This window comes from Hippopotamus amphibius, chromosome 1 (genome assembly GCF_030028045.1).
Source record: "Hippopotamus amphibius kiboko isolate mHipAmp2 chromosome 1, mHipAmp2.hap2, whole genome shotgun sequence".
In the NCBI taxonomy this organism is placed as follows: domain Eukaryota; kingdom Metazoa; phylum Chordata; class Mammalia; order Artiodactyla; family Hippopotamidae; genus Hippopotamus; species Hippopotamus amphibius.
Window position 1 is genome coordinate 128,650,295 of NC_080186.1, and position 17,775 is coordinate 128,668,069.

The 17,775-nt window shown below is 38.2% G+C and overlaps 1 protein-coding gene across 6 annotated transcripts in view; it reads right to left on the reverse strand.

The window, feature by feature from the left end:
• SIMC1 (SUMO interacting motifs containing 1) overlaps window positions 1-17,775 on the reverse strand; it is a 90,701-nt gene that overhangs the window by 13,153 nt on the left and 59,773 nt on the right. For all 6 annotated transcript variants that reach the window (XM_057728678.1, XM_057728714.1, XM_057728723.1 and 3 more), the window contains 3 exons: window positions 16,857-17,011; window positions 11,927-12,079; window positions 9,958-10,086 (listed from right to left, as the gene is read on the reverse strand). In XM_057728678.1, coding sequence (XP_057584661.1) covers window positions 9,958-10,086; window positions 11,927-12,079; window positions 16,857-17,011 — 437 coding nt within the window. The remainder of the gene's footprint in view (window positions 1-9,957; window positions 10,087-11,926; window positions 12,080-16,856; window positions 17,012-17,775) is intronic.

Below are 17,775 nucleotides of genomic sequence, written 5' to 3' on the forward strand. Positions count from 1 at the left end.
AAAATGGCTGCTATGTGGATCTGATATGTGTTTTATTCTAGCACCACTAAGCAATTAGCTCAGTTCTGACACTATTTACTATAGTGTCAGATCCCACAGGTTAGTCAGTCCTACAAGACCGCCCTTCCACTCTCTCTTCAGATGCCAACTGAAAGTCCAGGTTGTGCTTCTGGATCACCTAACTATAGATGGACGGTTCCCAGGACTCACCTTAGGTTTGATTAATTTTCTACAGTGGCTCACAGAACTCAGAGAAATAATTTACCTACTAGATTACCAGTTTATTATAAAAGGATATAACCCAAAAACAGCCAAATGGAAGAGATGCATAATGTATGGGAACAGGGTGAGGCGTTTCCATGCCCTCTGGGTACATCACTCTATAGGCATCTTCACCTATTTACCAACCTGGCAGCTCTCTGAACCCAGTCCTTTTGGGTTTTCAAGGAAACCACGTTACATAGGCATGACTGATTAAATCACTGGCCATTGATTATTGAACTCTATCTCCAGCTCCTGTCCCCTCCCAGGAGGTGGGGCTGGAGTGGGGGGAGGGGTGGGAGTGGAGGGTTGGGACTGAAAGTTACATGGTTCCCCTGGCAACCAGCTCCCACCCTTAGGTCACCTAGTGGTTTCTGAAAGACACTCATTAACATAACAAAAGACAACTTGGTCATTCTTGTCGCTTTAAAAACTCCAAAAGAGCTCTGTGTCAGGAATAGGATGAAGATAAAATATATGTATTTCTTTTTTTTAAGCAATTTATTGGAATATAATTGCTTTACACTGTTGTGCCAGTTTCTGCTGTACACCAAAGTGAATCAGCTGTATTTATACATATATCCCCATATCCCCTCCCTCCTGTGACTCCCTCTCACTCTCCCTATCCCAGCCCACTAAGTCATCTCCCTGTTATGCAGCCGCTTCCCACTAGCTACCTGTTTTACATTTGGTGGTGTATATATGTCTATGCTACGCTCTCACTTCGTCCCAGCTTCCCCTTCGCCCCCCACCTCGTGTCCTCAAGTCCATTCTCTACATCTATGTATTTCTTTTTATAGGTCACAATATCACAGTTAGGTAGTATAAAGACCTTCTCCCCCCTCATCTTTGAATTTCTTTTAAAAACAACTAAATGTTTAAAGCAAAAATATGATTCCATCCTGGAGTAAAACGTATGAGAACAATAGCACAAAGGATGGGACTGGGGTAAATGGAAACGTAATAGGGAAGAGCTAAGTCGGACTCCGTGTTAGATCTGTTTCTTTGACTTTGACCTTTACTTTTTGCTGCTTTTGCTATTATAATCATACATGATGGCCTGCCTCAGGGAACACTGTCACTCTGCCTGAACGTTAAACTAAAGTGCCTCTGTTCAGCTCACAGGCAGACAATCTGCCCTGCCCACCTGTGTGAATGGCTGCAGAAAAGAAGAAATTAACATATCCCCTCCCCGAGGCTGGTCATTCACGGAGATGTTTTGCGAGACTGATGGCCCTTTCTACTTCACTTCCTCACAGCCTCTCCCTCTCTGATTCTGTAAAACAAACTGGCATCCAGACCCCATAAGATGGTTTTTTTGGAGACACTAGTCTGCCATCTTCTTGGTCTGCCGGCTTTCTGAATAAAGTCGTATTCCTTGCCTCAACACCTCGTCTCTGATTCATGGGCCTGTCGTGTGGCTAGCAGGGCGAGCTTTGCCTTGGTAACAGAAATCAGTTATAAGACTCTTACATTACATGTTGTGATATAATAGTAATTCAAGGCAGACTCTAGTAAGTTAAGAATGCATATTGTAATTCCAAGAGCAACCATTAAAAAAAAATTTGCTGAAAGCATTTGATAAAATTCAATGCCCACTAGTGATAAAAACTGAGAAAACTAGGAATGGAAGGGAACGTCCTCAATTTATTAATGAGCATCTACAAAAAAACCTATAGCTAGCATAATTAATGGTGAATTGATATTTTCATTAATCAATAATTAATGAACTGAATGCTTTCCTCTAGATCATGAACAAAGCAAAGATGTCTGCTTTCATCACTGCTATTCAACATAGTACTGGAGGTTCTAGTCAATGTAGTAAGGCAGTAAAAGGCATACTGAGTGGAAAGAAAGAAATAAAACTTTCCCTATTTGCAGATGACATGATGGTCTACACAGACAATCCCAAGGAATCTTTGAAACAAAGTGGGGCCCTGTGGGGCTCCGAGGCACTGAAACTGAGTGGGGCCTGGGCATGGAGGCCTCCTTTTGTCCACCATTTCTAAGAGGCAAGACTCCAGCCTCCATGCCCTTCCCTGAGCTCCAAAGGGCAGATTTGAACAGTTGCCCATCAAGGAAGGAGCAGCTAAGAAACCACCTGAGACAAGATTAAGGGAGTGCAAGCCCTGCTTACACTCTAATCTTGTCAGAGACCCCACCTTTGAACCACTGTTATAAAACCCTTCACCAAATCCTCTGGGGATGAGACACATAGTTTTTATGGGGCAGAAGCCCAGTGTGTCTCACTTTGCCTGGCAAAGCAACAAAGCTATCCTTTTCTACTTCATCCAAAACTCTGTCTCCAGGATTTGATGTGGCACTGGTGTACAGAGAGGCCAACCTTTCAGTAACATCTTTGGCACAGAAGCATTTTCCATCAAAGAAAAAAACTGACAAGCTAGACTTCATCAGAATTTAAAACTTGCTTTGTGAAAGATCTTGTTAAAGAGGAATAAAAGACAAACTACAGAATGGGAGAAAATATTTGCAAACTACAGATCTGAAAAAGGGTTATATCTAGAATGTATAAAGACTCAAAACTCAACAGTAAAAAAGTAAACAATCTATTTAGAACATGAGAAAAAATATTTTCGTAAAGATGTTATACAGATGGCAATTAAGCACATGAAAAGATGTTCAACTTCAATAGGCATGAGAGAAATGAAAATGAAAATCACAATGAGATACTACCACACACCTATCAGAATGGCTAAAATAAAAAATAGTAACAACAGCACGTGCTGGCCAGCATTTGGTGAAACTGGATCCCTCATATACTGCTGAGGGGAATGTAAAATGGTACAGCCACTCAAGGAAACAATTTTGCAGTTCCTTAAAGAAACTAAACAAGTAGCTACTATATAATGCAAAAATTGTACTCCCTGGCATTTATTCCATAGAAATGAAGACTTATGTTTATTCAAAAACTTGTACATGAATGTTTATAGAGGCTTTATTCATAATAGCCCCAAGTTGGAAACAACACAGATATCCTTCAGTGGGTAAATGGTTTAAAAAAAAAAAATCAAAGGTACACTCACACTATGGAATACTATTCAGCAATAAAAAATGAATCAACTGTTGATAAATACAGCAACCTGAGTGGATGTACAGAGCTTTGAACTAAGTGAAAAAGCCAGTCCCCAAAGGTTACATACTGTGTGATCCACTTATACAATATATTGGAATGACAAATTATAAACATGGAAAACAGATTAGTAGTTGTCAGGGGTTAAGAATGGGTGGGAGTGCGTATGATTATAAAGGGCAAAATGAATAATCCTTATGGGGATGGAAATGTTCTATATCTTGGTTTGTATCATCCTTGATATCCTGGCTGTGATACATGCACTAAAGTTCTGCAATATGTTACCACTGGGCAAAACTGTGTAAAGAGTACATGTACTCTTTCTGTATTATTCTTTACAACAGCATAAGAATCTACAACTATGTCAAAATAAAACTGTAATTTAAAAAAGTGACAAAGCCTTAGAAAAGATAAAACGGAATAATAGAAAATACTTGATTAATCTAAAAGAAGACAGAAGAGAAGGTAAAAATGAACAAAGAACAAAAGGGACAAGTAGGAAACAAATAGTAAAATGACAGAATGAAAACCAATAATTAAATTAAATGTAAATGGAATAAATAACTAGTTAAAAGGCAGGGAGTGTCAGATGCCTAAAAAAGCAAATCAAACTATATGCTGTTTCCAATAAACATACAATTTTTTTTTAACTTTTTGTTAGACTCAGAGAACAGTTGCAAGAATAGTATAAATAATTCCCAAATACCCTTGACACTTTTCATCCAAGTTCCCCAAATGTTAAACTTTTACCATATCTTCTTTACCCTTCTTACTATCTCCGTCTTACAATTTTTTTCTCTGAACTATTTGATAGTAAGTTGCAGACCTGAAGCCCATTTATCCCTAAATACATGCAGTGTTTAATTCCTAAAAACAAGGACATTCTCTAAGATAATCAGGTGTGATGATCAAATAAATCATAAAATTAACCTTAAATGCAATACTATTATATTAACCATCTAATCAGTTTTTTTCATTGTCCCAATGATGTTATTAATAGCAAAAGAAAACCCCAGATTATGCATTGCATTCAGTTGACTCTTTTTTTTATGTCCCTTAATCTGGAATAGCTCCTCAGTCTTGCTTTGTCTCTCATGACATTAACAGTTTGGAAAAGTACAGGTCAGTTTTTTTCATAGAATGCTTCTCATTTGGGATTTCTCTGATATTTTCCCATGATGTGATTGAGGTTATGCATTTTTTAGCAAGAGGACTGCAAAAATGTTTTGTGCATTGTATCAAGGGGTATATGATGTCAATTTGCCCAATTGCTGGTGTTAAGTTTGAACACTTGACTATGGTAGCATCTCCACAGTAAAGTTGTTATTTTTCTCTTTACAATTAATGTCTTATGAGAATATACTTTGATATTATGCAAATATCTTGTTACTCCACAAACTTTCACCATCACACTTATACCTGAATTAACTCTTATTATGAAGGTTGCCAAATGGCTTTTTTTTCTCCCTAATTCATCATTTTTTCTTATATTTATTATCTGGCTTTCTAATGTAAGGAAGAGAGTCCCTTCTCTTCCTTCCTATCAGTATTAGAATCATGTATTCTTATTTTACACAACCGTTTATAGTCTTTTACTGTCAAAGTTTATTTTGCTACTCAAATTATCCCAGATTTAGTCAGTGGAAGCCCTTTAAGTTTCTTTTGACATGTTCTGAACATTCTTTGAACATTTCCTCACTTTCTGGAATAAGATATTCTAGGCTCATTTTATACTTTTCTTTACCTTAGCTCTGAATCAGCCATTTCTTTAAAGAACTCTGGTTCCTTTTAGCATAAACTAGGATTTAGAAAGAAAGATCTGAGTTCTAGGTGTGCTCGTTGCTACTAGGGTGTAATTATTTCTTTGCTCTCTCAGTGGGTAGAGGCAGAAAACAGACATATGAATTCACCCACATACACACACACAATATAATATAAAACACACTTGCACACCCACATTTATTAATCTATCTACAGTTATTAGAAATCACAAGGTCATATTGATACCTCCAACTTCAATCCAGCACCACAGGGCTCCTTCTATCCTTTCCCCTTTTCATATATGTAACTCTCTTCTCTGACAGTGAGAAACTTGGCTCTCATTATCCACAATACATTTATTTGTTTAATCCTAGAATACACATAATACACATTTTTGAATTGTTAACTCATACTTTCTGTGAAAAAGAAATTTACTAACTAGAGTTTAATATTTATTTACACTTCATTTTGTCTTTAGCCTGAGGGCATTTAGTCCAAACACTGTGTTTTAACTTACTCGGACAGACTAGTGGTTGCCAGGGGTTGGGGAAGATGAATAGTTACCCGTAAAAGGGTAGTGCAAGGAATCTCTGTGGCGATGGAACAGTTCTGTGTATCTTGATTCTGCTGGTGGTTATATGAAGCTACACATGTGATAAAATCATACAGAGCTACACACAGAATAGTGCAATCTGGGTGAAATCTGAATATGTTCCGTGGATTGTACCAACGTCAATTTCCTGTTTGTGATATTACTACAGTTGTGCAAGATGTAATCACTAGGGGAAAGAGGATGAAGGGTAGACAGGACCCCTCTGTACTAGTTTTTGCAATTTCCTGTGAATCTATAATTATTTAAAAATAAGAAGTAAAAAAACTTGGACTTGTCCTCCCTCCCACCTGTACCAAACAGTCCCAGTTATCATTCATTTAAAACACAGGTTAATTTGTGTCTGTTTGTATTGCATGTTAGGCTCTCCAACTTCCTTGCTAATTTATTTTTCTTTTTTTGAGTATATAAAACATTAATATGGTTCTAAAAGTCTAAAAGTTATAACTATACAAAGAAGTATACTCAGGGAAGTATTACACTCCCGATACCACCGTTAAGGTCATTATGACGCAAGCCCACACCTTATCTTCTTTCCAGTCCATTGCCCTCTACCCCGTGTATAAGCAATTTGATTAGTCTGCAGTTTATCTTAACTTTTGTTTCTTTTTTCACAAATTATTATAATCATGTATATTTAAAAATTTCTCCTTCTTAGAAAAAGATATGTATATTTATTACACATGTTCTTTTGTATTTTGCTTTGTTTACTTAATAATATATTTTGGAAAACAGTTCATAAAAATTTTGCTTTTATTTTTAAATTTTACTTTTTTACAGCTACATCTCCCCTGTGTAGATGTATCACAGATATTCGACCACTGTTCTGTGTATGGGCATTTGGATTGTTTCTAGTATTTTGCAATTATAAATATAACCTGGTGTGAATATCCTTTTGCATATGTATTTTTATACTGTTAGAAATGTATCTTCAGGGTAAATTCCTAGACATGAGATTGCTGGGTCAAGAAGTAAATGTACATTTAGTTTTGTTAGATATTATAAAACTCCCATCCATAAGACTTGTATCATTTTGCATTCCCACCAGCAATGTATGAGTACCTTCCTGCTTTCTCAAAGCCTCACTAAAGTCTTTCTTTTCTTTCTTTCTTCCTTCCTTCCTTCCTTCCTTTTTCTTTCTTTCTTTTATTGGCTGTGTTGGGTCTTTTTTTTTTTTTTGCTGTGCGCGGGCTTTCTTTTAGTTGCGGTGAGTGGGGGCTACTCTTTGTTGTGGTGCACGGGCTCCTCATTGCTGTGGCTTCTCTTGTTGCAGAGCATGGGCTCTAGGCGTGTGGGCTTCAGTAGTTGCAGCACATGGGCTCAATAGTTGTGGCTCACGGGCTCTAAAGTGCAGGCTCAACAGTTGTGGCGCATGGGCCCAGCTGCTCTGTGGCATGTGGGATCTTCCTGGAGCAGGGATTGAACCCGTGTCCCCTGCATTGGCAGGCGGATTCTTAACCGCTGCGCCACCTAGGAAGCCCTCACTAAGTGTTTTATACGGGGGTGAGTGAAAATTATCTGCACTCTGGCTGTAGAATTTATTTTAATTAGTTTTTAGAAAAGACAAATACATCATTTTTCAACATAATCTCCTTGCTTTTCAATATACTTTGTCCATCTGTCAACAAGCTTTCGTATTCCCTCAAAAAATGTTTTAGGCTGAGCTGTGAGCCATGAATGCACCGTCTTCACTTCTTCATCAGAAGTGAATCCGGCTCCTTCTTGATGGCTAACACTTGTGCGACCTTCCTTGAACTTCTCTATCCATTCATACACACTTCTTTGTGACAAAATAGTTTCTCCATACTGCACACAAAGTCTTCGATAAATAACGGCACCAGGTACACCCTCAGACCACAAAAAATGAATCACTGCACACTGCTCTTCTTTTGTGCAAACCACAAGTGGGGCACCCAGTTTTGCTTGCACCACGGTTACAAATGAGCTGATGTAACATGTTCACACCCACACAATGGTGACTGGGGAGACAGTAGCCCTGAACAGAAAGCGCTGGTAAGACACTGTGGCCAACAGAAGTTTTAATATAACTGGTATGCAGATAATTTTTGACTCACCCTCATGATACTTTAAAACTTTTACTATTTAGATAGGTTAGAAATGGTATCTCAGTGTAGTTTATATTTCTTTAAATATGAGTGAGGCTGAACATTATAAGAAAATAAAATTATAGATCACTCTCTCTAGTAAACATATGCAAAAGCCCTTAAAATATTAGCAAATTGAATCTGTCAATAAAAAAAGGATAACATATCACAGTCAAGTAGGGTTTTTTTAATCCTAGGAATGCAAGGTTGGTTTAATATTAGGAAATTAATCAATGTAATTTATCACATCAATGGAACAAAGGAGAAAAATTATGACTATCTCAATAGATGAGGAAAAAAAATTTCACAAATTTCTATACATATTCTTCACAAAAATACTCAACATATTACAAATAGAAGGAGGCCTCCTCAACTGAAAAATGGCACTTATGAAACATCTACTGCTAATATTATACTTTATGGTCAAAGGCTGAATGTTTTCCAACCTAAGATCAGGAATAAGGCAAGCATGTCTGTTCTTATCACTTCTCCAACATTCTATTGGAGGTATTAGCCCATGCAATAGAGTAAGATAAAGAAGCAAAAGGAAGAGGTTAAACTGTTTTTATTTGCAGATGACATACTGGATATGTAGAAAATTCTAAGGAAACCACAGAAAAATTCCCACTGGAATAAGTGAATTCAGCAAGGTTGCAGGATTTCTATACACTATTAATGAGGCATTGGAAAATGATAGGTCACATGGGTTATACCTTTGTCAAAACTCATAGAATGATACTTATGTAAATTAGTTTGTATCATTTAATGCATGTAAATTACATAAACTTTTAAAAAAGAAAACAACCAAGGTAAAGGTCATATAAAGTATCTTCTAGTATAATTTGGGGTGGTTGCTAATTTGCCCTCTCTGAGAAAATTTTAAAGTAGGGCCAGGTTTTATTTAAATTATTTTTGTCTACGTTAAGACTAAATTTGTTTACAGTTACCCACTCCTTAGATTTCCCATCTCTCACCAGAATCTGGGCATAAATGAATGAATGGTATGGGAGTTGGATCCAAATGAAATACTCCTAACAAGGTGATAGAGCAAGCACGGCATTTATGAATGCTTCCTTCTGGCTGACTACCGTAACACATTGCCTTCTTTGAACTGATCGTGCAATTAAGAAGTCCTGGGTTTAAATATCGATTCTGAATCTGTAACCTCGGCTAGTTATGTAACTTCGGGCTAGTTATTTAACTACTTAGGGTATTTTTTCTCATTTGTTAAATAGGAATAACATAAGGTTTTATGAAAACATGAGATAATTAATGTGACAATGACTGGCACATTGTAGGGACCCAATAAACGTTGTTTTAATCTTAGCAGGACATTTTAATTAAATCTTTATTACAATTCTATTTGGTATGACATTTCCTTCTAATAGAGAAACCAGAACTGTACAAGAATAGTCTTGGCTGCCAACTGGGAGCTTAGGGGATGGGGATGGGAAGCAGACGTGGAGCTGAGAGAGGGTCCCCAAGGGTCACCACCATACAATGGCTCTCTCACAGTTATTTTCTGTACCAGCAACTGCTCATGAATACATATTCATTCCGGTTTATTTTTCTTCCTTTGGATTCTAAAATTACTGGTTCAAAGGAGGAATCATTGGCCCTAGTCAAGAACTCTATTTCCTTATCTCTTTCTAATGGAATGCTTTACTACTTAATGCTTAGAGAAACTGAATTCCTTATTCTTAGTATCTGAGTTCATTCTACACATGCAACCCTATTCATTCTTGGGTCATCTCTTCTTCCCCTAATATTGGACATGCCTATTTCACTCATCCATCAAGACTCTAGTGAACATTTATATCAGGCTCTATGGCCGAGGGTCATAGAAGATGGTCATGCTTAACAGCTGAACCTTGAGGGATGAGTAAAGTTATTAGAAAAATGGATAAAGTGGGAAAATTTAGGCTCCATTTAAGGTACCCTGTCTCTTCCTGGGAAATTATACCTTAGTTGCAAATAATAACAACTGGTTGAGAACCTTGTTCTTTCAAAATGTTAAAGAGACAGGAACTATCCCTCTACCTCTTTTTTCCTAATTTAACTACTGCTTTGGAATTTTCTTTTGAAATTATGTTCCCAAACCAAAAAACAAAAACAAAACTAAGACTCACCTCTGACTCCTCTCAGGAATGTCCAGCACAAACCCAAACATCATTTCAGCAATTTTATTGGAGCTGCATGTGGGGGTCCTGTCTACTTCCACAGCTATGGACAGCATCCTCTGCAGCTGGCATACAATCCTGAGTCCAGAACATAGAGCACAAATGAGCAGGAGGGTCTGGCAAAGAGCTACCCTGATGGCTGGGATGAGGTCCCCACCTGTGTACTAAAGGCTCTTGTAAAGCACACACTAAGTCAGGGAGAACTACTCAAGCATCAGCATGCTTTTATTGCAATTTCACCTACCTGAATCCCTTTTGCCAGATCATATTATCTGAACCTCTCAGAACCTGGGGTTGAGCTGCAAAAGCAAGCTGCTTTTAAATTCAAAAACAGAAATATACAATCTTAAGGGTCTAAGAACTTTAAGGATCATCTAACCTATAACTTCTCTATTTTACAGATGAAGAAACAGGTCCAGAATAACCAACAGCTATTTGATTTCTTTGATAGGAGAAAATATGTATTTATCATATAGTTTTCTCCTGTTACTGGTTCCTTTACAAAAATCTTTTACTAAGTTCAGTCTCAGAATTTCAACGGGTGAAACGTGACCCTCTCTCCCAGCAGACCTAACTGTGGGAGAGAGCCAGGCTGATGTGGCAGAAGGAATCTGAGCAACCTCTCAGAAGGTGGGCCTGGCCTGAAGCTAGCATTTTCTCACATGCACTATTATTTGTGAGGGAAGGAGGGGTTCTGTTTTCAGAAAATCTGCAGCCAGTGATACAATAGGTGGACCAGGGACTCTGGCATCAGGTTCTGACTCTGCAGTGACAAGCTGATCAATTTTTGACAAATTACAAAACTGCTCTCAGCCCAAGTTCTTTCATCTTAAAAGGGGGAAGTAACACTACCTATTTCATGAAGTTGTGCTGTATAAGATATCTGGCAGATAGGCACTCAATGGTAAACAGCAGTGCCTACTGTTGTTAAGATCATGACAAATCGACTTTGAGAGGGTCCTATTTTTACTTCTACTAATATCTACTTATAGTACATTTATTATTATCATTATTATTATATTAGCTTTCATTTAAGGAACAGCGTCTGCCTCTCTGTTGGGTCTATATACTGGGGTTCTGGGGTAACCCTACTTCCCTACTTTAAGACCTTCCCCAATCTGTTGAAGCAAATGCTTCATTGTTCCAAAACATTCTGCCTGTAGATACAAGATTGTCTCCTAAATTAGTTAAACCCATAGTACTTATATGAATATCAGGTCAGTACAACTAGATTATAATATAGCATTGTGAATTTAGGCACACATGCTGTATTTGAAATATCAAGTGTGACTGGCTTAACATAATTGACATGGAATAGCAGGTTACTTGTGCAAGGGTAGCTCCAGCCCATAAAATCCTGGCATATCTCGAAAAATGCCAAGACCACTTTCAATCCCATAAAAGAAATGCCAGGAATGTCTTTTCAGTGCAGTCTGAGGTAATGGGACCTGCCCTGATGTGAGCCATTGCTGTTATAACCTGTTGGAACATGCAGGTTGAGCTGCTATTCTTCTTCCAGGACTGGAGGAGAGAGACCCAGGTCCTTGAGGACTAGAGGCTGCTGTAACACCCACTACCCACGACTCCTGTCAGTGGACAGATGAAGTGGTGAGTAGCCCTGTATTGTCTGTTGGAATCGAGGAAAAGGAGGGCACTGTTCCCTGGCTTTTGTTCCACTTTGGCTTTGTGAATCTGTATTCACTGAGTGAAGTCCTATTCATCTAGGGGGAAATCTTTGGTTTTATCTTTGAAATTATGAATTTAGCCTTTAGTCAAACTAAGATAGTTTTTAGTAAGAATCATCCTATGTTATAAGAGCTTATTAATTTGGGGGAAACTGCTCTTAGGGAGTGGTGCTGTTCTCTAAAAGAGTAAATCCCAATAGCCCCAGGAGAGATAGCTTCTGCCTGCCCCTTACAGCTGATTAGTGTTCTTTGTCAGGTTGGGTTGGGGAGAAGGGTGGCTACTGCTGGCCTTCAAGATTTCTGCTCCTGGAGAGGTCTGATTCTCATTTGGTGGCTGAGTTAATCTGTTTTCAGTTACTGCTTTGACCAACCACTTGATGACATCCCTGCAATGGAAAAAAGATAAGAAAGAAAAAGTTTAAACTTCTGTCTTACTGTGTGGTGCTCAGAACTGCAACTTTAACGCAGGTTCCTAGACCCCTAGATTTCCCCAAAGAAAACTGAGAATGCCCTTAGGCTACTTTCAATATATAAAAAGTATAGTGGAAACTCTACATTTAATGGCAATCAGGTTACAAAAAATAAGTAAAATATCAACATTTTTCTTTCTAGAATTATTGTAAGGTATTTCCAAGGTAAAAAAGCACTCTCTGTGGCTTCCTGACCAAGACCATTCCTTGACAATGTGGAAAGTTGGACTGGATGACCTCGTTGGCTTTCTATTATTAGGCCTCAGCTATTAATGCTAGTAACCAAGGTTTAGAGTATGTGCAGTGGAGTCGAACCTTATACAGGGTGTAGGCTTTCAAAGTCAGTGAGGTAAAAACATCTCATATAGTCAAATTACTTTTGATGATCACTTAGGTAACCCAGGAAAAACGATGGATTGAATACACATATCTAATTTTGTTCCCTCCTAAGATCCTACTAATACTATAGTATACAGTTCTTTAAAAAAATCCACAAAGAAGGGAAGAAAAAGTGGGCAGAAAATAATAGTAAAAATCTGGAAGCTGGAAGGAAAATGAAGTATATTTACAAAATAGAATATTATATAGTAGTGGAAATGAATAAGCTACAGTGGGTAGGTAACGATACGGACAAATCTTAGTACTCTATGATATTAAGTGAAATATAAAAGTACCAATTGATTACATGCAGCATGATACTCCTTTACATACAGCTAAAAGGAACTAAAACAAAAATACATACTTTACAGGAACACATATAGATGCAATAAAACTGCATAAAAAGGATAGGAAAATGATGAACATTCAGGATGCCAATTACTTTGGGTGCAAGAAGGTGCAAAAGTGAGTGATGGGGGGATGGATGTGTGGCTAGATGTAGGTAATTGTCAAGGTCCTAGTCTTTGATTTCAGGGTGAAGAAAGAAATGTTGATTACAATATTCAAAGTAACCAATTAACTAAGTAAATAAAGCAAATGTCATGTTTAGATGATGTTTAATCTAAGTCTATGACTTTACCAGAGGGATAAATTTTAACTGACTTTGCAGAATTGAGAAAGCTGAATCCTAAGCCAGCAGTAGAGAAGAGCAATCCTATTTAATTCTACTTACCAGAAAAATGGGAAAGAACAATCTTCAGTAAGTGCTGCAAATGGCAGTACAAGGTTTCCATGAAGTTAGGGTAAAAGGGGGTAAATTAAAATAATTATGATGGGTTGTAGTCTGTTTAAGAAACTTTTAGACCCCTAGATCTCTTTCACCAACCCGAAGACTTCAGGGTTAACTTTGTGGAGAGGTAACTTTGTGGAGAGGTCTCCAGACTGGGATACCAGACACAGGCGGGAGGCAAAGGCGTCAAAGCAAAAACAGCGGCACTAAGTGAACCTACACATGCTCAGTGCAGAGATACTTGCCATTTTCCCACACCTGTCTTCCCAAAACCTGGCATCTTGCTCTTTATCCTTCATGCAGGAGAGTTGAAGTCTTCTCTGGGAAACCCATCCAGCCCAAGAGGAAAGACCTAAAGACGTTGACAAGGTATTTTCTAAGAAATGGGCAGCCAGTTCCACCTACAGGGAAACTCAGAAATGACAAGTCCTCACCTGTACCCAGAACTTCCATCAGCTTTTGAATCACCCTTAAACAGAAAGCAACTTGGAGAAAACATACATTACACAGAGAATTTGCTATCAGTAGTATCATCAAAGATATGAAAAGATAGGGATCCATGAAAGAAAAAGGCAAGAACAGAATACTACTTATTGATTTTAAAAAGGAAGATTTAAAGAAAAAGTTCAACTCGAGGATGGAAGATGCCTTAGAGGGACGGGAAGGGTGGGGGGGACTCGAGGGATGGTGGGGGGGGGGAGTCAAGAGAGGGAGGGAATATGGGGATATGTGTATAAAAACAGATGATTGAACTTGGTGTACCCCCCCAAAAATAATAAATAAATAAATTAAATTTAAAAAAAAAAGAAAAGAAAAAGTAAAAGAGCTCTTGGAAATTAAAAACATAACAGGAATGAAAACTCTATTTTCCAAGAATGAAGGATATGAAATGGCCCACTGAATGGCCAGAGTAATAGATGAGTATAGACCTAAAACAAGTAGACTGGGCCAAAAGAGGATTCTGTAAACATCCAGAGAAAAAAATCAAGGCACGTACGAAGAATCAGTAATCAAAGCAGCTTATGGCTTCTTAACAGCAATTCTGGAAGCTAGAAGACAATGGAAGATTTCCTTCCATGTTCTGTAGAAAAATTATTTCTAATCTAAATATCCATACTCACTTATCAGTCAGCCATCAAAACGTGGGAGCAAACCAAGGATAATATGTGAAACAGGGGTCCAACACTGGAAACAGGTGAAGGGAATTTTCACATTTATGATAAAGACTGGGAAGGAGGACAGCCAATCCAGACTGAAGGAAGTCAAAACATTCCACCACAGATCTTCAAGAAGAAGAATTTCGTAATACTACCCAGTGTGACTACCCAGTGTGAATAAATACCTTGATGGGATATTTCAACCAAACGGCAGAGAATTTGGGGTTGACTTCTGATAGGCACAAAGAATACAAGGAAACTAAACAAGAGGCAATTACTAACTCTAAGGAAAACAAAAAGGTATGAGTGAAAGGAAAAGTAGCCATAGTTTAGTACGTGGCTCCACTTTGACCAGCACACACAGTTACAGTGATAGAAACATTGAATACCGATCTAAACAAAATTATGATAGAACTATATTAATGGCATGGGGGGCTGGGAAGTGTGTGTGTGTGTGTGTGTGTGTGTGTGTGTGGGTAGGAGGAGGTAGAGAGGAAAAAGAGCTAACTCTTCATCTTCGTGTGGGGCTCAGTAGATAATAGCTAACAATGAAAATCAAGAATTAGCAACACAAGCAGGTTATTTAGCCATAAAGAGGTAAAAATCCAAAGAATCACTTAAGTAAAAGAATTGAAAGTAGTTACCCCTATAGGAAAGGAAAATGTGGGTAAGGGGATCTGGGGACTAGTATATTTCCTAAATCGTGTAGAACTAGATTATTCTTTGTAAGTACAGTTAAAAATAGAAAAGAAAACCTCTTAAGGGGTCATATGGAAACTGACTTACCATCACTCTCTTTTTAAAAACTTATCTTTGAGGTAACTTATATAAAATAAATTGCACACTGGTTTTTTTTTTCTTTTCTTTAAGAACTTTTATTGAGATACAATTTTCATACAATAAACTGCATATATTTAATGCACACTGGTTTTTGATGAATTTTTTTATTTTATTTTAAGAAAGAAACGGAAAACTTAATTTGAGCCAAGCTGAGGATTATAACCAGGGAACAGCCTCTCAGAAAGCTCTGACAACTGTCCCCCCGTTTGAGGTGAAAGCACAGTTATGTACTGTTTGATGAGTCTTGATAGATACACGCACACGCCCGTGGAGCCACAAACGCAATCTAACAGCCATCTCTCATTGAATCAAGCACAGATGGTTTTTGCTCCAGCTGGAACTGATTTTTTTCATTGATAAAGCACAAAATAGAGTATGTTGTTTGCATGTAGAGGTCACAAATGCCTATCTTTAAATCCAAGAGTGTAGTGTTGGTTATAGTGAGAGGCTCACACCATGAAAGGTGGAAATGAAAGTGAGCGACTTGTCACTGGACTGAGTTGGGTTCATGTCTCCCATCTGCCAATCCAATGCCTAAGCTCACACAGCAGAATGGTCGGGAGAGTTGCTCCCACTATTTAAATTGTTATTTTTCAATTTTAAACCTAACTATGCTGTCCTGTACTCTCTGTAGTTTCTCTACTTACTGATTTTCTACGTCTTTATAATCATTACCATTTAAACTTTACATAAAATGCCACATCTAGGGAAATGGATATAAGCATGTAAACTAAGGGAGAAAAAGCTGTTACTCAGAACATAATGAAACGTCTCCTTTTTTTAATTAAAGGAGTTATAATAGTCAATATCCCATATTGGCCTGTGAAAACTTCTTAACAAATATTCAAGAACATATGAGAATGTAAATATGAGTGAAAAAATCTCAATGATGCTCTGAAAAAAGGAATGCTGGTGAGAACCGTTTCCAAAAGAAGCAAGGGTTGTAATTCCAGGATGAAAATTCTAGCCTGAGATCCCTACCCTAGAAAGCACATTCTGCCCCTGTCCCTTGGTATAGGGATATGGTAGTTCCCCACTCTGAAGCTTCCAGAAGCTTTTCTGGCCCTGATTCTACAAAGAAAGAACACATGCTCGCTACCTCATTGTACCTGACTGCCAGCCATGTGACCTATTATCATAACAGACTTTCCAGAAAGTAGTAGTGACAAAATGAGATTTATCTTGAGTTACTCAGGGGGGTGAAAATAAATTAAGATTTATAAAAACTGTGAAAAGTTGTACACAAGTTAAGTTTTCCCCCTGGATCTCACCAGGCTGTCTGAACAATACTGAAATGGACTAAAGGAAGTCTGATGGTCTTGGGAGAAAAACCATACAAGTTATGGCATATGACACACAGCTGGTACAGGCAAGTTTTCTTCTAGGACTGTTTACAGTTGTAATAACTATCCCTGTTACACTAACTAGTTACTAGAAAATCTCATCCACCTGATGTTCTCCTAACTTGAGTAGCTGCCCACCTACAGCCCCTCTCTCTTGTCATCCCAGGGCTCAGATAGCTGGTTACCTGACATTGTGGGGTTGCTTGTCACAGGACAGCACAGTGCTTGCAATAGACTGCTGCAGGTGCTGTCGCTGCTTCCTCAGGATCTGCTGGAAATCATCTTCCAGGGTCTGTACTACATAACGCAGAAAAAGGACTCGGCCGGGCAGATTTTGTCCCTGCGGGAGAAAATATGAGAAGTAAGTATTTCCTCTCCATCTCCTGGATGATACTGAGCACTAGGCTCTCATAAATACTAAGTCAAGGGAAGGCCCATGAGTCAAGGAGTGTGTCTGTATCTAAAAGAGAGGCTTCTGGGAGACAGCAAGCAGTCTAGGTCATTACAAAAGAGGGCAAATATGGCAGTCCTAGAGCTTGAAAAGTCAGTCTCTTTCCCTCATTGAACCTGTCAGTTTCAGGATAAACCCCAAACTGTGGGTATCTGAACAGAGAGATAAAAAAATGACTCTGCCAAGCTGCTAGGTCAAGCAACCACGATGTCTACCCCACTGCTTAACTAGTAAGATAAGTTGATATATATCCTTATTGTGAAAGCAAGTCTGAGCTGGGTTTTCTATTACAGGTGAAATGATTCTGTTGGAGCCCAACTGATGCAGGTAAAGGCTTTGGTGGTGCACAGGCCTTATTTATTTGTTTGTTTGAAACTCAGCTCTATGCCTTATTTAGCTTACCCCTCTGAGTCTCCAGTGTCCTCGCAGGGATAACTCTAACCTTACCAAAGCCAGTGTGAGTGCCTGTCACACAGCAGGCAGGCATGCACAATTTGTTGTTTTCCCTTTACTGATAAGGAATGACTTGCTTCTGGGCTTGTGCTATCTGTTTTCTAAATGCCTTACAGTTTTCTTGTCCCTTATTTCCTGCATTATTGTCTTCTGTCTTTTTTTTTTTTAAATTAATTAATTAATTAATTTATTTTATTGGC